At 40.7% G+C, this 24,042-nt stretch overlaps 1 protein-coding gene and 1 long non-coding RNA gene across 7 annotated transcripts in view; one reads left to right on the forward strand and one right to left on the reverse strand.

The window, feature by feature from the left end:
* atf7a (activating transcription factor 7a) overlaps positions 1-24,042 on the forward strand; it is a 39,908-nt gene that overhangs the window by 6,820 nt on the left and 9,046 nt on the right. For 2 of the 6 annotated variants that reach the window (XM_086048012.1, XM_086048003.1), the window contains exons 2-7: positions 3,578-3,649; positions 15,968-16,061; positions 16,188-16,303; positions 22,775-22,939; positions 23,009-23,157; positions 23,912-24,005. In XM_086048012.1, the coding sequence (XP_085904138.1) occupies positions 3,602-3,649; positions 15,968-16,061; positions 16,188-16,303; positions 22,775-22,939; positions 23,009-23,157; positions 23,912-24,005 (666 nt within the window). In that variant the 5' untranslated portion in view covers positions 3,578-3,601. Of the gene's footprint in view, positions 1-3,535; positions 3,650-15,967; positions 16,062-16,187; positions 16,304-20,937; positions 21,535-22,774; positions 22,940-23,008; positions 23,158-23,911; positions 24,006-24,042 lie in introns of those variants that run through there. The other 4 variants (XM_086048030.1, XM_086047988.1, XM_086047995.1 and 1 more) reach the window with 4 other exon arrangements.
* LOC147152531 (uncharacterized) lies at positions 2,737-15,033 on the reverse strand. The gene is made up of 3 exons (XR_015089074.1): positions 14,912-15,033; positions 3,841-3,940; positions 2,737-3,735 (listed from the first exon to the last, which is right to left on the reverse strand). It is a non-coding gene; the product is annotated as an uncharacterized LOC147152531 (long non-coding RNA).

Genomic DNA, 24,042 nt, shown 5'->3' on the forward strand with positions numbered 1-24,042 from the left:
GTTCCCTATAACCCTAAAAAGCATATCGCTCGCCATAATGTCCTGCAGTCCGAGGCCGAGCTGCACCTTATGTGTTCACGGAGTAAATTAGTAGGTAAAGCACAAGGCCACAACATTTCCTGTCACGTACCTAATATGCTCCATGGAGGAGCTTGATTGGCCCGTGTAATGTGCTGGAATAATCAAAATAAGAATCCATGTCATTTTTTACTAGCTGTCCGCGACCCACCCAAAACGGGGTGTTGAGAATCCCTGCTTTAGCGCGTGATTAAAATATCAGGTGCCGCAGCTATTAAAACAAAATGTTCTTTTCCACTCATGTCCTTATAGGCGTTTATGGTGGACTTCCCCGAAAAATCAACTTTGACAGTTCCCGTCGGTGCCGGCCAAGTTCACGTCTTGCCTGTCCTCAGAGTAAGATTTAAATGAGTTGCTGCTCCCCCACACAAATGTGTTGCTTGCCATTCTTGGTCCACACCCTCGCTCTAACGAACTCGGCACAGCCCCGTGCGCACACCACTCTCTGCCCAAATAGGCTCAGCCGATCGGGAGTACTTTGTAAGGGCAGTGGCACCGATGTGTCGGTGAAACAAGACTGAGTGTTAAGCAAGGAAAATGTCGGAGAGAGACTGACGCACAACACCGCGACCCCTTTCACACCTGGTGTCATGCGAGGCTTTGACTCGGGCTGTTGGCTCCGGCGCGGCTGCACTCGCAGACAGCAAGAAGGGAAATCGACTGACCTCAGCACTGGGAAGACTTTCAGAAATGTACACCTCGCCGGCCTCATGTGAGCAATGAAAAGAAGGCTTGTCACCAAGGTTTTCAGCAGTGGCCTATCGCCTCCATGCATGTTGGTAGCTGCTGGGCTGTCCCTCGCTGGGACAACGAAGCATCATGGCAGCCAGGCGTCGCCGTTCAAACATTAATGCGTCCTCCACCGCGAGCACAAATCTGTCATTGGCGCCGGGGTTCCAGACTGGCTCTAAATGGTGGCATTTTTGAAGACACTTCGAATCCGGCCCCGACCTCCCTATGTGGAGTTTGCATGTTCTCCCAGCGCGCTCCGGTTTCCTCCCACGTTCCAAAAACATGCATGGTAGGTTAATTGGATACTCTAAATTGCCCCCAGGTGTGATTGTGAGTGCGGATGTTTGTTTGTCTCTGTATGCCCCGTGATTGGCTGGCGACCAATTCGGCGTGTCCCCCGCCTACAGCCCAAAGACTGCTGGGATAGGCTCCAGCACGCCCCGCGACCCTTGTGAGGATAAGCGGTATTGGATAAGGATAATCAGATTGGATAATGGATGGATGGATTATAAAAGTACATTTTTCATCAAAATTGGCATTTTTTTTCCTTTTTTTTTTTAAATGACTATTATTCTTGAGTATCTTTTGTTGCTGACTGAACGTCTGTGGCACAATTGAACCCATTTATCAGTAACATAGTGGACATGAACGATTTACTTGGCAGGTCGGTTTACAGGGTGAGCCCCTAAATTTTCTGCTTGCGCCTCTAAAATGTAAGGTTTAGTAGCCACTCGGCTCCTAGTAAAAAAAAAAAAAAAAAAGTCTAACCTGGGGCAATGGGTATTGGTTGGCCTCATAACGCTGGCTTGCGGCCGCAAGCTCTCATGTCAGTATGGCAAATGCAATATATCCAAGTCCTCATGCCAATAGTGAAAAGACGCAAGTTATTGAAACTCCCCCACAAAGGCGTTTTTGAATTGCCTAGGTACGCCAGTAGATGGCAGCAAAGCACTACATTTCTATTAGACGGGGTTATGGCTAATAAAGCCAAAGTTGAAGTCGGCTAATAGGTGATTTTGTGAAGCTTGGCTAATTGTTATCTTGTTACTACATTGCAGGGGTTGTTTGATAATAATGATGATAATAACAAATCAGATTTGGCTACTGTGCTGAATGCATCGTGAGACACGTTCATACGGCGCTTAGCACATCTGTCAGGAGCTCTCGGTTTGACTCGTTGGAGTTTGGTAAACCGGCTGTCACTTGTACAGCGCTCTTCTACCTGTGATACTCAAAGCGCGTTCACACTGTCATCAACTCATCTACCTCCTGATGACGCAGCATCAGGAGCAACTGGGGGCTCACTAGCTTGCTGAAGGATGATTCAACAGGGTCACAATGACCGGGGATCGAACCCACAACCTCTGGGTTGGGAAACGACCACTCTTATCACCGAGTTCCTCCCACACCTCAAAACATGCATGTTAGGTTAATGGCAGACTCCAAATAGATGTGAACGTTAATTCTTGTTGTCCATATTGGCATTGTGATTGGCTCGGTGACCAGTCAGCTGGGGACCCTAATGAGGATTAGCATGATAGAAAATGATGGATGGATGGTTATAAAATAGGGGTTTAAGGATACGGTGTGTATTGATATAAGGCCTAATGATTCGACACAAAGTAAACCTTTACTAATTAAAGGTAACAACAAATAAACACAATAGAATGCTGTTTGATTGGATTTTATCTTAAAACCAACTCCGCTTTACTGTTCTCAAAATGTAAATAACACTGATATCAGAACAAGCTAGTTCTCTTAATTTTCTATAGCATAGCATAAACAGAGAAACTGAACAAGAATTAACCTGCTGCTGTGATTCTTCTGTTTAAAGAACAACTGGAACAGTAAGTTCTTTTTGTCTCTTTTTATTTTAGCATTCAGTAGTGGGACACTTCATCAAGAAGTTTAATTCTCACGAGAGCTGCAACGATGAATCAATCGACAACTAATAGTTGATCATATTGATATCAAAATCAATTTATTGTCATGAGACCTTATTGGTTTAATATTGTCCAAATCCTCAGAATTGTACTTTTTTTTTACGGATTTAACCAGTAAAATTCAGTCAGTTTGAAATAGTGTCCATTTTTTGAATGAAATGATGGAAATGAAGGCATTTTTTTTTTCTGATTCAACGATTAATCGACAAAAAATTGACTGATTAATTGAAATTAGAATAACCATTAATATCAGCCCTATCCCTTACACTAGGCACTGGCAAAGAGGTGCTCTAAATGCACCGGCATTTGCATTTCAATTAGATTTATGATTATGAGAAACACCCACCAACAAAAAAAACACAAGAATGTTCTAGTAAATATTAGTATAAATAGTAACAGAAACATGTCGTAGTGGGACATGAAACATGACCCTCTGGTTCCAAAGCCCAAGTCCTCACAGATGAACTACTATGTACCCTTTGTCATTATTTAAAAAAAAAAGTAAAATGCATAAAAATCTGCAAGTTGTCAGATAAGCTGGCTTTGAAAAAAAAAAAAAAAGAGTGAGCGAGAGAGAAGGCGGGGCTACAAAGCAAATGGGACAGAAGATGAAAAGTGTCGCTAGCCGACTCGTCATTGGCTGAGCAGAAGCCCCCTCGTGTGGTGGAAATCTCACCAAGGAAAACTTGCTCTCGCTGCCTTGGTGTGTGTTTTCCTCAAGTTGTCAGGGGTTGTTTTTAAATATAAATAGTCGCCTGCTCGGACTCGACGCGCATCACTGGCGAAACCACCAAGTCATGTTCTCCTCTTCTCCTCTCCCGCAGTTGCATTGCAAGCTCTTTGCAAAAATGGGCGACGACCGACCTTTTGTGTGCCACGCTCCTGGCTGCGGACAGGTGAGTCTGCTCCCTTGTGCTTTCTACATTTGCGTGTGTACAAAGACGCTGGCGTCTCCTTCAGCGGTGAGTCAGTCCGGAAGCTCCTGTGAGTAGACAGAGCTATATTGTTGCAACCTGTCGCTGCTGCCCGCAGCCGGAGCCGGAGCGCCTGCAGACACAGGTTGCAGCTGCGGCCGCCGATGACTCACGTGCCGGTCCCCAAGTCCACATGGGATGCCTTTTCTTGTAGTTGTTTGCTGTCAGGGCACGGTGAACACCTCGAGACGTCTTTCCTTTTTTGACACGCTCCTGTGATGTAAACATCATTATTCATTTCGCTTGCTTGATGCCAGCATTTGGTGTGCAGCTGTGCACTCGAGTTGAGCGGCTTCGAGAGTTTATCTAAATATTCGATTTGGTGAGATCATTCTTTTTCGTATGTTTTTGTCATGATCGGGGCTTGTTTCTTGACAAATGTGTGAAATGTTTGTCCGTCAAAAGTCAAACCACGTGCAAATAAGGTCCCGACCAACCCATATTTTTCATAGTCTTATCTTGCTGTTACTAAAAATTTTATCGTGGATGGCAAGGAGAGAACAGAAGACTGTGTTTTGATTACGCTGTCATAACTGTGGATTTACATTAAAAAAATGATACTAGCGCTGGTTTATTATCAAAAAAATAATCAGGATGATTTTGGTTGCGATTGAAATCACGATTGATTAAAACGATTATTCATTGATTTCAAAACTGAGTGTTCAACGACTAAAACTGAACTGCTGCAAACTCATCATCATCATAATCCCGCCATGTGGAACACTTGGTTAGAACACGCTATTATTTTTGTCAAGTGCAAAATGATCTTGTAAATATCATGTGAAATTCAAGTCTCTTGCATTTTCATTCTGTTACATTCCCGTATCGGGAGATGGCTGTGTTGTAAAAGTCCCCGTAATTGGCTGAATGGGTGTGGCCGGATGTTCATGTAACTTACGCTGAGTGACGAGAGCTATTTTGAATTGCTGAAATTAAATACATTACTCACATACTGTAGCTAGGTTCTTTTGGGGAAATGAATCAAATGTTTTTTGGACCTAGACAAACACTATTACTTTGTGATTAGATTGTCGAAGTCGCAGAGGCGCAACTTATCCCTCCCATTGCAAAGGCTTTCCGCTCACAAGACAAGGCTAAAATTGCGGGCTCACGTGCAGAATACACTATGGCAGCACAGAATGACCCAGGAATGAACGAGGTTGGATTTGCTGTCGTCTTTCGCGGATCCGATGAATGACGTCATTGCGCAACTTATGACATTACAGTCAATCAGCAAGTTTGCATAAAATGCAAAACATCGAACAATTTTGATCTACTCGATCATAATCGGTGTAAAGTCTAATTTTCAGCACATTTAGTGCGAAGATTTCTGTATTGTGTTGAAAAAAGGCTTCAGTCCCAAGTGGGCAAACGTCATTTGTTGGCATGTATCAGCTTGAACTGATTTATACAAACCCTCCCGTCATGGAAATTGGGGAGGCAACACTTATCAATGCTTTATGGTTGTGTGTTAAAGGGGAAAATCAACGCAAACATATTTTTTTTCTCTTATTCCACAAACACAATATTTATCAGAATGCTTTGTTTCAACTAGTTGGCTTGCAGAGAACATATTCTTCAAAAAAATATGTTTGGGTTGACTTCCCCTTTAAATTGAGGTGAACTTAGGGTTATGTGTGTGCACTTGTTGTTAGTGAGCATGAGTGCATAATATACATTTATACAGTATCTGCATTAAGGCATTGTCTAAATTAGAACAAAAATAAGGCCATCAGAAGATTTGTCATAATTGTTTGCTGTTTTTGAATTTTTTTCATAGATTTGATCAACTTTGCTAAGCATAAAAGCCCTACTGGGGCGCAGGCACCCTACTACATTGGTCTGCCACCACTGGTCTGTAGACCACTCAATACTGGGCCGCATAGATATAGCGTATTTTCCGGACTATAAGCCGCTACCTTTTGCCTAGGTTTTGAACCCTGTGGCTTATATAAAGGTGCGGCTATTCTGTGGATTTTTCTTCCACTGCTAGGGGCGCTCTAACCGGACTTACAATACAATACAATTTATGCATTACGTGGTATGCGGAAGTAGAGCAACAAAAGGTGGGTGGCAACTGACAAACTGCGGGCAGTGCGGGCAGTGAAATGAAGATGAGTCCTGTTTATTTTCTCTTGGTTCTGTTCCATTTTAATCAGCAAAGTTACTGCAGTGTTAAAAGGCACTGTTAGGAAAGAATCTGTTCAGGTACTGTACATACATGTACACTTACAGTTCAAAATCGTTCTGTAAATGTGTAAATATCTTAATTTTCCAACAAAGATACGTGTGGCTTATATAAAGGTGTGTCTTATAGTCCGGAAAGAACGGTAAATACATTTTTTTTTTTTAAATCTGTAGCGGAGCATATATTCCCCAATTGTACATTATCACCACCATAGGAATGTAATGGTTGGTGCCAGTCCACGAAACAACAGTCGGACCATGAACGGGTCCGTGGTGGAAAAATCGTTGCCCGACTAAATGGCCTTCCTCACACACACTGCACAACCTCACTGCAAAACTCTTACTAAAACTACAATTTGAGAAATTAAAGAATGTACAGTATATGTGTAGTTGTATATATTTTTTTCAACAACTATGAACACTACAACAAAAGCATAGCAAAGCTGTTTTTGTGTCATGTTATACCAGCGTCACCTGCATGTTTTTTGGCAGGGGTGAATAAACAGGCCCAAAAATACCTGAAACAAGTTAATCCATGAAGTGACTTGACTGTTCATTTTGGACTTGTCAAGAATTCCCATAATTTAGTTTTAGATGCACTCCTAACCATCAGGTTTCACATTCTTCTTTGGAGATTGCAAGAAAACAAGCGTATAGCACAATGACAATGCAGCCAGCCTGCAAGATTCAGAATTTTCATTAAAGCTGCTCAAAATCTCAAAATCATGACGCAATTGCCGCCAAAATGTATGTGAAGATGGATAGAAATACAATAATCATAGTCTGAAAATATTCAAACGAAGCTCGTATTATTTTTTATCCACTTCATGTCAAAAGATCGCCTCGTAAATTGGAAACATTCGGTCAACTTTTGGAAAAAAAAGTGACAGATTCTCATCAAAATGTATTTGGAGATAGGTAAAAATACAATGTAATATGAAAATATTAGACCAAAACTTGTAATATGTACGATATTCAATGTTGGAATTCCAACAGGCCGTGATGATAGTTTTTTTTTTTTTTTTTTTTGTGGAGCGTCAGCCACCTACAATTCCAACCCCGTCGATTACCTTCCGAAGGGCAATATATGTAAGTAGGGCTGGATGATTATATGATTGAGAATTGTGATATCACGCGACCAGCTATAAACTGCGAGCATATTTACTCCCATCCAACATGGCTGAAATGAGCGCCTGCAGCCAATCAGAGTCCAGCTTTTCCTTCTAACTTTGGTTTGCAAGTTGAAGTCAACGGAATCTGCCAATAAATGAAAGAAGAAGTAAACAGAACGTGAGTGCAAGAATGACCGAATGGGCAGCTAAATGCGCAGCTATGAACGTGGCGTAATCTTCGGAAGATGAAGCTATTTTGACCAGAGAAGTAGTTCCTTCCCATCGCTTTTGTGGGGGAAGCCGTTGTGCAAGTTATTTCATCAAAACCAAGGCAATACAACAAACCTGTCGAATCTTTTGGACAAGTTGCACCCAAGTGATGAAGTGGAAAGCATGAAAATGTGAGCAGAGTTTGCATAACCTGCCCAGGGAAACATTAGCACTTTAGCCGCTAATAACTGGCCAGCAGCCACCGGACAAAAGCAGCAATCAATCGTGTCATTTTTTTGATCATTTTGATTTGCAAGGAGCAATGATGCTAACGCCGTATGTAGAATCAACACTTCAAATTTTTATTTACATTTTAAGGCGCATTCATTCTTTCTGAAGGGTCCGTTTTGAGTAGTTCAATAAAGTAGTTGAATAAAAATGTTTGAAATGAATGAAACAAATGTTAAATTACTCTATAATTATACTTGTTGTCCGTACCAATGCTTTAAACTGTCAATTTAAAGGCAATTGTAAAGTTAACTTTTACAGCCCAAAATCCCATTCAATTCCCATTTTTCAGCTCCAGTTTTTAACATCTCATGAGATGTCCAGGTGTGTCAACTATGTGTTCTGTGTGAGTATGTTTTGTGTCCTGGCGTAGTTAGTACTAACAGCTACCAGGAAAGTCTGAATCACTGCTGTCATTGACGGAGGATGTTTGACTCCTGGCTCTTCTCATGGTTTTCCTTTCACCAAGCTAACAACAGCAGCATCAACAACAACAACAACAGACCCCCCAATCCCCCCCCCCCTCCCCCCGGTTATATACTGCTCAGTATTTTCACTGTGAGCCGTGGTAATCCTTGCTGCCACTATCTCCAGCGCGGTGATTAGTGCGCGATGGTTTCCTCTGAAAGACTCTGCAAACAAATGGAGACATGGAGTTCTATTGGTGATGTGGCCCAGCGGGGCTAAAAATAAGCCCCCCCCCCCGACACTTGACTGTGTTTCCACTTCACTGTCTCACGGCAGCTTTCACAACTGCAACGCGACGCGGCACCCTTAAAATAGGACACAGCCAACGGCAACGAGCCTGGTGCCATAGCCAAGATTATTCCTCCGACACCACAGGCTGATTCACACCACGCAACTTCTCTACAGAACAAGTGTGGCGTCTTAGATGCTTCCGTCTTCCTGTGCCCTGACTTTCCCAAGTGTCAAACCTCAAAGTTGCACCATAATCTGTTCTGTGACGATGGGCGAACCATGATTTGCTCATCATTCCAAAGTTTCTCACTGTGATCACTTATGTTTGGAATAATTAATGGATGGATGGATGGAATTTCAGTATCCAAACTGTCACCATCATATATCCTTGATTAAATGTACCTGCAATGTTTTAAAGCGGAAGTCAACCCAAACATATTTTTTTCAAGAATATGTTCCCAGCAGGGGCGGCACGGTGGTCGACTGGTTAGCACGTCCGCCTCACAGTTCAGAGGTCGTGGGTTCGATCCCGGCTCCGGCCTCCCTGTGTGGAGTTTGCATGTTCTCCCCGTGCCTGCGTGGGTTTTCTCCGGGCACTCCGGTTTCCTCCCACATTCCAAAAACATGCATGGTAAGTTGATTGGATACTCTAAAATTGCCCCTAGGTGTGATTGTGAGTGCGGATGTTTGTCTCTGTGTGCCCTGCGATTGGCTGGCAACCAGTTCAGGGTGTCCCCCGCCTACTGCCCAAAGACAGCTGGGATAGGCTCCAGCACGCCCCGCGACCCTTGTGAGGAGAAGCGGTACAGATAATGGATGGATGGATGGATGTTCCCAGCAGTCCCACTAGTTGAAACACGGCACTCTGATTAATTTTGCGTTTGTGGAATATAAGTTAAGCAGCAAAATGCACTCGTTTTCAGCCATCTCTGGGGGCGGCCATTTTGTCTTCTGTCGACTGAAAATGACATCACAACTGCTCACGGCTGACCTGTTCTCTGAATCTGAGCCGTGATTGGTCGGTGTGAGCAGTTGTGCTTTGTCAAGTTTCAGCAGAAGTTAACTGTCACTATTAATCATCCATCCATTAATGGATGGATGCCATTAATGAATATCAATCTATTAAAAACAACAGAACACTTGATGATGTTTGAGGATGGTAAACATCATTAAACTAATTTCTACGGGGGTCCTCAGTTTACGATGGCGTTCCATTGGTACGACGCTGAGGTAACCCGAATTGGTACACACGTAGTCTCTCTCGTTAGCCTATTGTAAGTATTGAAGTCATAACAAAAGTAAATATTTTCTTAGAAAAAACACTTAAGGCCATTAATATAAAATGATCAAATGAAAAACAGGAAAAAGAGACATCATTCCCTTATCTTTACTCCTGCAGTTCACTTGCACACTGGAAGGGGCACAAACTAGTCAATTGTGAGCTGTTTGTAAACAGGGAACATCACAGGCTAGACCCTTTGTATGAAATGAAAATGAGCACTAAAGTTAAAAAAAAATTGCACACAAACAATATCCTCTAACTTTTGAGCACAAGTGGATGGGTATCCGGTAGGCAGCTAGCTAGCTATCGGTTAGCATGAGAAGGTAATGCAGCAGTCTAAAACGTCACTCATTTCTCCATGTCAAACATCACAATCACATCACACAAAGAGCCGACCAAGTCTTTTGTCCACCAAAAACGGGCAGCCTGCACAATTGAAGAAAAAAACAAAACAAACAAAACAAAAAGCATTCCACTCAAATAAAAGCAGTAAGAGAGCTAAACTTTGCTTGACAGAAGAAATACTGGCAATAATCTTAAACAGGCATGACACTGAAACACTTTTGATACCATCATGGACACAGTCTTTTCTGCTTAGAATGTGCGTGTATAAATTGTAGCAGTATTGTAAGACCTCAAGTGCATATAGCGTTTGTGTATGTTTACTGGCGTGTCCAACATCATTAGACACGCAAGTCGAGACAGAATAGCTACAGAGGACCATGTGACTCACGAGTGACCGGACAACAAATACAAGAAAGTGTGATGATTGATATATATATACCTCAATAATCGTCCTTGAATACTGATTTAATGCCGATGTGGCATCAAAGTGCAGAGCACATGCATGTATAATCAGATTCTGCGTTTGTCTGTTTGGCGGCAGCAGATATTTGAAGTTGTGCTCTGTGGCAATAATGGGGGAGAATTTTATTACACAGACGCCCACAAAACAGTGCGAACGAATGCCAAGATTAGTCAACTTGTAAGAACTCCGTCTACAGTGAATGTAATAGTCAACATCGTTATTTTTTTCAGAAAATAAGGGCGCATTTCACCACAAACATTTAATGCGACGCAAACCTGCCTTTTCGGCACAGAGGTGATGCACGAGGATCTAAAAAGGAATCAAGTCTTGACTCATGCCTGATTCCATTTCCGACATCAGGACAGTCGTGTCTGGAAGTCGACGTGTGTTTGTTATGGTAACATAATGTAGTGTCTACTGGGGTTGTCACGATACAAACATTTTAAACTCGATACGTGATAACATTTCGATACCACGGGGATCAAAAACTGGCAAATATTTTAAGAAGGCATAAAAAATTTTATTCACATGAACAAGAGTGGCTAATTGCCCTTCCTGCCGCCGCTGCACTGGCCATACTTTGCAGCAGTAAAACGTAGAACTGCGAGCGGAATTGCAGTTAGTGCTCTCTTGCAGGGATGCCACAAACGATTATATTGCTAGTCGACTAATGACCAACAGTTGTCGCGATTAGTTGACTTATCATATGTTCATCACGGCATAATCGCACTAGCAAGCAGGCGCTCTTACATGACCGTTGGTATCTTAGAGCTTGAATTCTTTAAAGGTATGTATATGTACATTCCTGAGATGTTTATAAATGGAGTAATTGAAATTCAAGGCGACACTATGGCCTTAATTATTTTAGCTGTAAATATTTAGTGCATTTAAAAATAGAACCCAAAACTATACACTATGCTGAGTTGGACTAATACTATATACTGTACTACCTATAAATACTAAATGAAAACATATTTCACTTTTCTTGGGCACCAAACCTTTTTTCATGTAGAAGGGAATTCAATTATATGAGTAAAATTAGGGAAATTCACTGTGCTCAACAAAAGTAAAGAAACTAAACTTAAATTGATTTTTGATTTTGTTTTTATTTAACCTTAATCCAAAACGTTTTGTTTGGCTTCTCTCGTATCTACACATTCAACATGTGTTATGCACCTGGAATGGAACAAAACAACAACTTATTAGGAGGAACATTATTTTTTAGCACTAAATTAATATATCGTCACTGTCCTATGAAAAACACTTTTTTCCATTTTTTTTTTAATCAATTTTCTTATTTTTACGTGAAAAGTGTTTCTGCGTTACAGACATCGCATTAACATGAAAATTAAAAATGTTCCCCAATTTGGAGATAAGTGTTTTTCACAGGACAGCGAAGATATATTCTAACGACCTGTTGTTAGGTAGATTATCTCTTTTATTGTTGACTGATGCCGTTCAGGGCTTGTGGCATATTCAGACAGGTCATGTTGTGGTATGCATCACATGTATCAGAGAAGAGGCGGGGCTACTTAATAAATAAGGGAAAAGGAACCACTGTCTTCATTTCCTAAGCAACAATGGATGACATAGCAACCCTGGCTGCTTTGTTCTTGTCCCACAAGTCCCACCAACTACCGGACCATTGAGAAGCACACAGCTGCTCGTGAATTTCGGAGCCTTCTTGATGTGTGGATGACTGCAGCTTGCAGCACGACATGGGGCTAACCTGTACAGCGTCCGCTTTCTGTTCCTTTTGACACGGTGGTGGGATGTGTGTGTGTTTCTTTCGGAAAGCCACACAAACACATCCATACCCAAACACCCATAGCCCACAATAGTGGACCAAATGTTGTATGAAGACAAAAGTGAATTGGATGAGGAAAACTGGAGAGGTGCAAGGAAAGAAAAACACGCCCTGTGTATTTATTGGGAATCATTTTGAGTTGGCCTCAAGTGGTCTTTGGCCAACACACTAGTGTGAAGACAAGCTCATTTACCAACCTGAGTCAATGAATAAGTACCAGAACTTCCCTACAATCGTAGTCTCTATTTTTGGGTTAAGAAATGCTAGCGTTGAGTTGTTTATCACTCAGACATTAAAAATTAAAGAATTCATGGCGTTTTGTTTGATTGATGGGATTCTAAGGTGCAACAGCCTATCATGCTGCAAAGTAGGTTCGAAGCATGTAAGATAAAGATATGATAAACCTTATTGTCCCAAATGGGAAATTTGGCTTGGGCTCACTGCCCACCGCTGCCAAGTACAACACAACACACATAATCACACAAACACAAATCAACGACCTAAAAAAATTGCACATTCCACAACAAAATAAAAGGGCATGGCAACGCGAACCAATGCCGTAAAATCACCAATGATAAAGTGCCGAGAAAAAAAATTGCACTTAACTCAGTCACTGCCATTGACGAATTTGTATTTTCACAGTCCAGCTATTCAATCCCAGGAACTTATTTATAAATATTTTTTTCTGGCAATGGATGACTTAATTGATTGCAGCATATCAAATAAAATACATCATAGAAGTAAGACACGAATAGAATATTCAAGTGACCTAGTGCAGTGTTTTACAAACTGTGTGGTGTGCCGCGAGATATTGTCAGATGTGCCGTGGGAAATTATCTAATTTGTGTGACTGTGCGGTCTAGCGTCTGGCAGCGTAATCATGTCTTTACCACAATGTAGTACTCTTCCATACCAGTAGGTAGCAGCAGCAGCAGCAGATAGCTAATTGTCTTTGTTTAAAGACAAGCGAATTAGTGACGCATGTTTATCCAAACAGGCCCATGTTTCACAGTATCAATATGAAACATTATAAAATACTTTTTTCTTTGTGTTTATTTAATTCCTCTTCAAGACGTTATAATATAACGTCATTCTTCAATGTTAAAAAAATGCTTATATAAACAATATAACACTTATATTGTTCAAATAAGCTTTTTTTTTCACTATTTCAGCTGGTGGTGTGCCGCGGGATTTTTTCAATGAAATAAATGTGCCTTGACTCAAAAAAGTTTGAAAAGTACTGACCTAGTGCACCTGATGAGCATTACACTGATTTGTTCAAGATCCCACCGAAGATGGAATAAAAGAAAGCTTGTATCTGTTGCTTTTGCATTTGAGTACGCGATAGCGTCCCCCCCCCAAAGGGAGCAACTCATACTCACAATGCAACAAATGGCAAGGGTCACTGACTCGCTGATGAATCTTTATGCCTGCCTGTGCAAGAACCGAGTTTTGAAAAAGTTCTTGCAATGAAGGGAACTCTTTCTATTGGATCACTTTCACTGCAGTTAATACAAGTCTTTCAATTTTTGTTTTGCATTTAACAGTTAAAGGACCAAACATAGCAGATCTGCCATATCTGATTAAACTCTCTAAGGCGGCATTGTAAAAAGAAGTGATTATTTTTGTGCTCACACCAAACAATCTGAGTCGACTTAGGAAAAGAAGCCTCTGAGATAGTTTAGAACAAAGTCAGTCCACACGTACATTCCAATTTCAAACACTCCCAGGTATCTCAAATATTCAACCCATTCTATTTCCCTGCCATCAATGATCACAGGGTCATGTGTCTGTAGTCCTCTGGGATTAAACACCACCGCTTTTGTTTCAGCCGCATTAGCTGAGTTTACATGGAGCCGTGCATTCCGATTAGAAAGGATCCGAATGACCAATCGGAATGAAAATGCTCCATATAAACTACCCAATTGGAATAAAAAGGCCGAATTTGAATGAAATTTAACTCTGATTCACAGGGGTAAAAGGAATATTCCTTTTGCCAATCCGAACGAGCGTCATGTTAACAGTTCAGTCGGAATGGCCAGGCTGCGTCCGGTCTGCGCATGCTGTCTTGACGTAAATACATAGTGACGTCATTGTACACGCACTTTAAAAATGCAGCGTCTTCCAAAGCTTGTCTGTAACGTGAGAACCTCTATTAAAGTACTCCTAACTTGTTTTTATCAAGATGCTGCTTTAGTAAAAGTGCTAAAAGTAAAAAACATTCGCAAATATTGTGCTAAATGGATGAATGAACTCCCATCTTGATTGATCACGTGATGTTTACATCGATCTCCGCGTGTCACACGGCTGATCTGATTAACAGGGTGGTGCAAGTAAACGGCCGATCGGAATAGATCACGTCACATGCAAACAGGTTTCCAGAGAGCTTCATTCGGAATGATTTCAGAAAAAGTCTCCATGTAAACCAGCCGTGTTTTACAACATTTTACAACCATTCAGGGTGTAACAAAAACCGGTTTGAACCGGAAAATCTTCTTTTGATTTAAAAGTTGCGAGTGCATCAAATCAAACCGAATCGAATCCTACCACTTTGAAATGTATCGAGATATGTATCGAATCGGCTTTTATTGGAGGGATATATCTTAGAAGGAATTGGCACATTTACAGTACTGACAAACTAATTGAAATGTGTGTAAAATAACTAAATAGAAATTGCATCCTACACTATCGAACTGAGCCATACTATATCGAATCGAATCATAATCTCGCTGAGTCGAACCGAACCGTTCCACATTCAAATCGAACCGTCCTTGAATCGTTTCACACCTACCGTATCGAAACGTCTTTTGTGGAGAGATGCACACCCCTAACCACCGTACTCATTTTTTTTCTGTAGTATATTTAGATTTTAACAGAACATAACAGAACTTTAACTGTCTGCGTGGTCCTGTGTCTGCCCTTTGCAGTGAGTGTTTTCTCTGCTAAATACAGCAGGTGCTCTGATTGAGATGAGTCACACCTGGTGCATCTCAGTCGACCAGGTAAAGGGAGGGGTATCCACGGAAGCTGAGAAGGCCAGGCAGAAAGATTGACAAAACGGTGAACCCACCTTTAATAACAACCAAAACAACGCTACTGTATCACAGACACCGGAACACGAACGGCACACACACCCTCTCGTTCCTCTCTTGGGGGTTAGGGCAACGGCAACGCAGAACCCAGTTTATTACAGTTGTTCAAGTGCTACAAAATATGTTCCTCCTACTCTTTAAGGATGTACTTTTTCCGTTTCATGTGAATACCTCATTTTGATTTTTTTTCAGACCAGTTTAATCTTATAATAGTGAAGGAATCAAAAGTAAAACATTTTTGCATAAATAAGGCTCAATAAAAACAAATTAAAAACCAATACAAGTATTTATTTTAGTTTTGTTTTAGCACAGTGCCTTTTCCTTTTTCTTTTTAGAAAAAATGCTTGATGCCTGAGAAGAGCGAAATATGTTGACAAAGATTTCTTTTTGTATTGTATCTAAACATGTCAGGAATGCTGGTACAAACTGCAACGTTTAATAAAAGTTGACTGTACTATGATCTTAATTGTCTATTTTTAATTTGCACATACCTGAAAGAATTCAAGATGTAAGCTTAATGATGGTTATGTAAGAGCAGCCTCTTGCTGGAGCGATATGCTGCAATTTACATATGATACCATTAGTCGACTAATCACGACTAGTATCAGTGACTAGTCGACTAGCAAGATGGTTTGTGGTAGCACTACACCACAGACACAGGGCACATTTCCAAGTGACAATATGATAACTATGAGCCTACAGTATCCTGATCCCATCTTTTTTTTCCTTTTCTCTCTCCTCCTTCTGTTGACCAGAGATTTACCAATGAGGACCACTTGGCTGTACACAAACACAAGCATGAGATGACACTAAAGTTTGCACCGAGGACGGACTCTGTCATTATCGCAGGTACCAATTATGCTATTCATCAGCATGTTGAAATGTTTAGTATTTTTTTTTAAATATGTTTAGAGTACTCTGTCCAAATGAATAAGAAGCAACTCCGTATCGCTTGGGTATTTGTCTCTTTTCCAGACCAGACGCCCACTCCCACTCGCTTCCTAAAGAACTGCGAGGAAGTCGGTCTGTTCAATGATCTGGCCAACTCCTTCGAACAAGACAACGATGACAACAAGCGAGCGAAAAACTCTGTAAGATGGACTTTCTTTAGTATGTTTGTGTATGTTGATACAGCCGTATCAAAACACATCCGCCCAAAAATTGACTAGCACAAAGTATCACTGTCCACAAATGTTGTGAGCTCTTTGTACCTGGAATACCACGCTAATGTTTTTTTCTGACAAAAACAAAAAAAGTAGTATCTGGAGATAGGTTGTATGAAATTGAGAAAGAACCCTAAGTTCCAATTACATTTTTGAATTAGAATTTGAATTGAGGTAGCAACCAGGAAGCAGAATTGCAATTGAAATTCGAATTGCAGGAAGTAGATTGAAAATTCTGTGAAATAAAAACAATTTCATGATGTAAAGTTAAAGTGTATTTAACAATGAAGCGTTAACGTAATCAGGTCCATAAATATTTCGACTTTTTATTTTCTGCATCCCAGCTCTGTCTGTACAACGCCACAATGGATTTGAAAAAAACAACAACAATCAAGATGTGCTTGAAGTGCGGACTCTGAGCTTGAATTTGAGGCTATTTACATCCAAATGTGTTGTGATTACAACACATTTTCAGTGGCCATGTGTACCTGCCACTCCAACTGGATGTCTTGTATTAATTGATGATGTGACTGCTGACAAAAGCAGCAGAATGCATTCTGAAGCCTTTCGGGCAATATTATCCAAATGCTTCAAAATTCATTCGATGGTGCGACATAATGCAGACGAGCAATGACCCAAGCCTATTGCGAAAGAGTGGAAAGTTCTGCAATAGCCAAGTCAATCACCTGACCTGAATCCCAGTGAACATGCATTTCAGTTGCTGAAGGCAAAACTGAAAGGAAAAGGGCCAAAGAACAAGCAGGAACTGAAGACGGCAACAGCAGAGCAAAATACTTTTGGCCCCTTAAAAAGTGGAAGGCACATCTAAAATGTGTTGCAATTCCTACACTGTTCACTTGGATGTTAAATACCCTCAAATTCAAGCTCAGACTCTGCGTTCAAAACACGTTCAAAGCAGATTGTTTCATCTCAAATCCGTTGTGGTGTTGTACAGAGCTGAAATGTCTAAATATTTATGGACCTGACGGTAAGCCTATAACAACACACATTTCATACAAATATTATTATAAGGACTTTATATATATACACAATACTTCATTATCATAAATAGTGTAGTGCAGTCATTGTTTTAATTAACATTAAAAATTAACATTAAAAATGTACTCAGATAAAACAGATCAGATTAAAAACAGATTAAAATTGTTCAAACGTGGTCTCACTTTACGGCTTTGAAATAAAGATATATTGCTAAGCTTTCCAACATGAAGGAAAAATTCATACTTGACAGTAGTCTCTGTACTTCTATTTGGAAGACAATTGTATGTTTAAAAGGCTAATCCTCACTGATTTGTGATGAGAACGGCTTTTCTCTGAATTGCACTGAATTCAATTCCACTTCTTGTAATTCCAAATTCAACATCTCGTGGGGTGGAGTCACTTAAAATTGGAATTAAAATTCATCCATTGAGTTAAATTGAATTCTGAAATTCAGAATTTTGACCATCCCTGCTGGAGATGCATAGTTGTCATGGGACGGTAATCAAAGGCGTTTTCAGGAATTACAGGAAATGCACAGTCCCCTCCAAAAGCATTGGATCGGCAAGGACAATTCCTTTTTGTTTTTGTTGGTTACTGACTTTTGGGTTTCGGATTAAAAAATGAACATGACACAAAAGTTCAGAATTCCAGGTTTTATTTCATGGTAATTACGTGTCATGTGTTAAACCAATGTTTCTCAACCTTTATTGAGTCAAGGCTCATACTTCACGTCGGAAAACAATCTCACGGCACACCATTTATCAAAACAATTCACAAAAAGTGTCTGTACAGGGTCATTATGTATCTTGTGTCGGCAATAAAAGGCTTTGATCGAATATTCCGACCACCGCAGTTGGTGTGAACATAGCATCGTCTGCTGTGTGTGTGGAGTTTGCGTCTTGTAATACTGTATATGCCGTGAAAAGGTACCTCGCGCGGAGAGCATGGACAAAAGTTTCAACACAACCAACTTAATCCGACATTTGAAGAACAAGCAATTGGGAGACTATGGTGAGTTTACGAGGCTCACTGCATTGAATAAAGTCAAGGCGGACACGGCGCAGTATGTGTGTGTGGCATTATGCCACAGGGAGACGCTTTGTAGGTCATTTTTGGGCAACAGACCCGCTATATTATTTTATAATTCACAAAAAGATTAACAGTGACTTTTTTCGCGTTGACAAATGCACAAGATAGTTTGTCTAGGCGCAAGACAATAAAGTTCCTGAGTCGTTTCAATTTAGGAACTCATTGAATAGTATATTCGAGTGAAGCTTGCATGTGACTATTTTTTCTACTTTGATTATATTCTGAACCATGCAATGTTTAGGTGGCATGTTATTTATTTGACTTTTTGCATAATTAAGTCTTTTGAGACTGCTGATTCTTTTGATCTGTTAAAAACTGTGTTACAAAAAGCTGGTCAATTTAAGTTTTTCAGTTATCTTTGTGACTGAGTAATTGTTGTATTGTTCTTCATGCTTTTGAAAATATATATAGATTTTTGTCAAAATTACAGCAATAACATGGCTGTTTTTTTTTTCTGATAATATTGCATAATAGCAGTCACCATAAATAAATGGAAAAATATACAGATATTCCAACAGATATTCCATGCGATCGGAATCGGTAGCGGCCGATCTCACTCAGGCATGATCGGTATTGGTATCGGTGTCATAAAATCTGATCGGAACATCCCTAGTTTTTAAAATTGGTATCGGTGTCATAAGATCTGATCGGAACATCCCTAGTTTTTAAAATTAGATTGTTATTTTGGTTTTTTTGGTCAAAACAATTGGATAATTTCCTTCGGCACCCCTGATGATCTCTCATGGCACACTGGTTGAGTATCACTGTGTTAAACAACTCAGGTCAGAGCACCGTTTATTTGAACCCATCCACTTTTCAAGTGAGCAAAAGTATTGAGTGATGGGTGTTTGTAGTTGCTCGCGTGTTGCCTTTTAGATTGATTGCTTAAGCATTAGATAGTGCTTGTTTGTGGCTTTGGGTTTCACCTGTGGAAAAAAATACATTTGCTTTTAGCAAACATGAAGACCAGAAAAGCAAACCAATTTGAAGCTGAGAGAAGAGGGAAAATAGCTATTGCACAAACATTGGGCATAGCCAGTACCACAATTCGGAATGTCCTGAAAAAGAAAGCACCTACTGGTGACAGAAACAGAGCTGTGAAGAAACACCAAAGTCATCAGTGACATCACTGCCAACCTCCACAGGGCAGGGGTGAAGGGATCACAATTTACTGTTCAAGAAGACTTCGAGAGAAGAGATACCTCAGCTCACACTCTATACAATACATCTTTCTCAGACAGGCTTTAACATTATCTCACATTTCTTTCTGTTTAAACACTCAAAGTTCACACCTTTGTAGATTATAAAAACAAACAAAAAAAACGTAAGTCTATTATAGAATGAAAGCAAATATCAGAACTTGATTTCTGGCCAAAACATTTATTTGAGAAATAAAAATATAAACGTCCATCCATCCATTTTCTTCATCTTTATCTGGTCTGGGTATAAACTTTTTCCTATTAAAAAAATATATACAGGAAGTCCTCGAATTACTACGTTTCGACTTTACGATGCCCGTGCCTCTTCCTCTTCTCTTATGTCCCCAGCACCATAGTGACTACGTTTACATGCAGTCAAAATTCAGGTTAAGGGCAAAATTCAGAATTCTGAAACATTCTGAATGTCCCGCTTACATTAATGATTTTAATGTAAATTTCGACTTTAACGGTGAAATCCGACATACGCGGAAATTCGTTTTACATCGCCGGTGTAGGAACGGAACTCGTTCTTAAATTGACTTCCTGTATATCTATATGAAATTTAATCTCCATAATTAACGCCTTAATTTTGGTGGGAACGGTAATCGTTTTTTCTATGCATTGTCCTGCCTATTAAAAAAATTCTGAATCGATTCATAGGTATTAATAATCAATATTTAAAGTTTTAAATAAAAAAACGAAAAGCATGCACAAGTGATTAAGTGCGTTTGTACGTCAGATATCTGTGCTAGGCTAAGCTAATACGTGACAAGATGGCGGAAGAAGCAAAACGTCATACGAGCGCAGCGAAGTCAAAGTGTGAAACACGAATCATTGCTCTTACTTGAATTTTTTGTTTTTAAAAAGATACCAGTGTTTTGCATGGCCTGTAAAATGTAAGCCAATGTAGTGATGCATCGGAGTCGAATCGAATCGTGGGCCTCTGAATTGAAATCGTTCAACAGTTGTATTTTACAGAAAAATAATTATTTTCAAGGATCAAAGAAAGCTATTAGAATAATTAGTCTTTGAATCAAAATATACAGCGATCCCTCGCTACTTCACGCTTCAACTTTCGCGCCCTCAGTGCATTGCGTATTTTTCAGAAGCATTCATAACATAAAAAATGAAACAACACACCCATTTCAGCAGCTATATTGCTCAAGTGGATTTATCAAGTGGAGCTGATCGCTACGCATCATTGCAGCCTCTCGCTAGTCTTGTCCACGCTAACAAACCAACGGCACTTTTGAACAATATTCTGTTCCCAAAATCATAACGTTATTCAAATGTGCCGTTCGGCAGCTATGTTTACGTGTAGTGAGCAGAGCGCGCACCGCCATCCTGCAAGCAGGAATGTGCTCAGCGCGACAATGACGACGAAGCAAACAACGTTCTGTTCGGAAACTCCTAACGCTATTCAAACGTGACGATCATTTAGTCAGAGTCAAGCCGCATAAGAGGATGGGAAACAGCTGTGTTCAGAAGTTGTGAGGGGAGCGCGCTGAGCACAACACACGGGATAGTTTACAGGTTGTGGCAAGGACGATGAGACATCGGCAAATAAATTGTAAAAGTGTTTGTTAGTTTTGTCTTAAAACAGCTTACCTTAACTACAACCCCGCGTTGCATTTTATCCAAAGGACCTTGTTGATGTTGTTGTGCAAAGATAAAGTTAAGGCATGATTGCCTCCGGGGACCGTGCTTTTTCTTCTTCGTTTTTAAAATAAGTAGAAGGCAACGACTTCTTCCTCTCTTAGGGAAGCAACGAAGAAGAACCTTTACTTTCGCTTTGCACAACGACGACGACGAGCGTTTAAAAATGCAGGATTGTACCTTTTGGATAAAACGCACTACTGCAATCCAGTTAAGGTAAGTCAAGTTTATGATAAAAATTAAAACTTTAACGTAGTTATTAGCAAACGTTTCGTCGTAATCGCCCGCTGCCGTGGTTGAAGTACAATCCCTCTCACAACCCGTAGCTTGGTATTTATTCTTCATTTTGCATTTTTAAAGTTACATTTATTGTAGAACAAGTATTTAGAAGTGTAAAATCCCCCCCCAAATAAAACTGTACAATAAATATTATATAAAATAATAATAATAATAATAATAAGCCTAATAATAATAATAATAAGTCCGACGCTACTTTGCGGTTTTTCCACCTATTGTGCCGTGTTCTGGTCCCCATTAACCGCAATAAATGAGGGATCACTGTCCTTGTTATTTTTTTTCCACATAAATTCAGCTCCAAGCTTTGAAAAAAATTGTAGTTGAAAAATATGATTAATCGCGATCAATTATGGAAAATTTTGCAATTAATTAGTTAATTAGTAAATGCAATCGCTTGACAGCGTGAATATACCCGGGAGTCGCGGGAGTGCAGGAGCCTATCCCAGCTGTCAATGGGCAGTAGGTGGGGGACACCCCGAATCTGTTGCCAGCCAATCGCAGGGCACACAGAGACAAACAGACATCCGCACTCACAATCACACCTAGGGGATATTCAGAGTGTCCATGCATGATTTGGAATGCGGGAGGAAACCGGAGTACCCGGAGAAAACCCACGCAGGCACGAGGAGAACATGCAAACTCCACACAGGAATTCGAACCCACGACCTCTGCACTGTGAGGTGGGCGTGCTAACCATACTCAATTGTGTTTAGAACAAAACCCCGATAAAGAAATGGTGGTGGTCTCAGATCATTTCAGATTTTTGATCACGTTTGCATTTTGCCACTGCAGAACAGACAATGGTCGGTAAGAATTTTGGTCCATTCTTCTTGACAAACTGTGTCAGCTCAGCAATATTGTTGAGATGTCTGCTGTGAATCGCTCTCTTGAGGTCATGCCACAGCATTCTCAATCAGTTTGAGGTCAGGACTCTGACTGGGCCGCTTTAGAAGGCATATTTTCTTCCATTGAAGACATTCCGTTGTCATGTTGCATCACCCATCTTCTGTTATGCTTCATCCTAAAAATCAAATCCCAATCCAAGCCATCATGCAAACACGAGTAAAACTTCTCACAACATACTGACAAAACTGATGTACTTTTATGATTATTTTTGGTACTTAATACGCTACGCATGTCTTCTTCTCTGCCTTCTCAGCTCCCTGCCCCCGCTTCAGTGGCTTTGGACATGAGCCTGCAGACAGCATCGGATGTGAAGGTGAAGGAGGAGGCACCAGTCGAGGTTGACTCCTCGCCACCAGACAGCCCAGACTCCATCTGTGCGACACCAGAGATCAGACGAGAGCCCTTGGCCAAGGTGAAGGTGAGACGCAAGGTGTGTGATTTCAAATAAGGAGTGCATGCAAATGACATTACGCTGATATTGCCACAGGACATGCCACCCAGGAGCTCGGCCCCGACACCAACCATCGTGCGTCCAGGTTCCCTCCCGTTGCACTTGGGCTTTGACGCCCTTCAGCCCACCATGCCGTCGCCCACCTCCGTCATCACGCAGGCACCGCCTTCTAATCGCACTTTGGGGTGAGTCTCCGTGCGCCTCTTGACTGTCCGCCCTCGCTGAGAAGCGTTTTTTACACTTATTCACGTTAAATAACTTAACGTCCTTGCATATTTAAAAAGATCTAGATAGACCAAAATAAACGTGACCTGGAAAAGGTTTCTGGTACATCAGTTGCTACTTTCAAAAGCTACTCATGACACTCAATTGATTCACAATAAAGGATTTCTGTGGCTACAATGAACATTGAGTTGCTTGTGAAGCCATTTTTTAAATTTGGTCCGTGAAACATAGGCCAATCACCAGTATTGGGAGCAATGCGGTACAGTAATGTATTAGGCAGTAATGAAGTAATATAACGACTTACCCTTCAAATTTTTGTAATATTACAGTTACTGAGCCTCGTAACGGAAATTTGAGAACACCACACACATTTAATCACATAATTTAAACAGGAGAGCAGTTTATTACTTCACTTCTAAGGTACGCTATTTACTTAACCAATTAAAACCACACTACACTGCCTGTCACGATATCAACTTGTCATCTGATGAGAAAAAATGGACATGCAAGTTTTTTGGGCCTCGATAAATGGTCGTTTGCATGCTTGTTTGCTTACATACATCAAAACATACACTCGCCACTCCTCCACTTCACTGTACACTGTGTGTTTGGGGTCCACTGGACTGTGTTGCTGATATGTTGTTGAAGTGTACAATTTTTCTCTTCACATTTGGTTCTTTGTCACTTATGCAAACACCTCGAATTTCTGTCTAGTTCACCAACAAGCCATTACCCTATGATGATGCTCCCCTCGGGCCAAGCGGTGCCTGTCCTCCCAGGGCCTGTTCAGATGCCATCTGTCATCAATGTAAGGCCTGCAAAAGGAATTTTTTTTTTTTTTTGGG

This window comes from Filicampus tigris, chromosome 1 (assembly GCF_054856515.1).
Source record: "Filicampus tigris isolate MCC_2025a chromosome 1, RoL_Ftig_1.0, whole genome shotgun sequence".
In the NCBI taxonomy this organism is placed as follows: Eukaryota; Metazoa; Chordata; class Actinopteri; order Syngnathiformes; family Syngnathidae; genus Filicampus; species Filicampus tigris.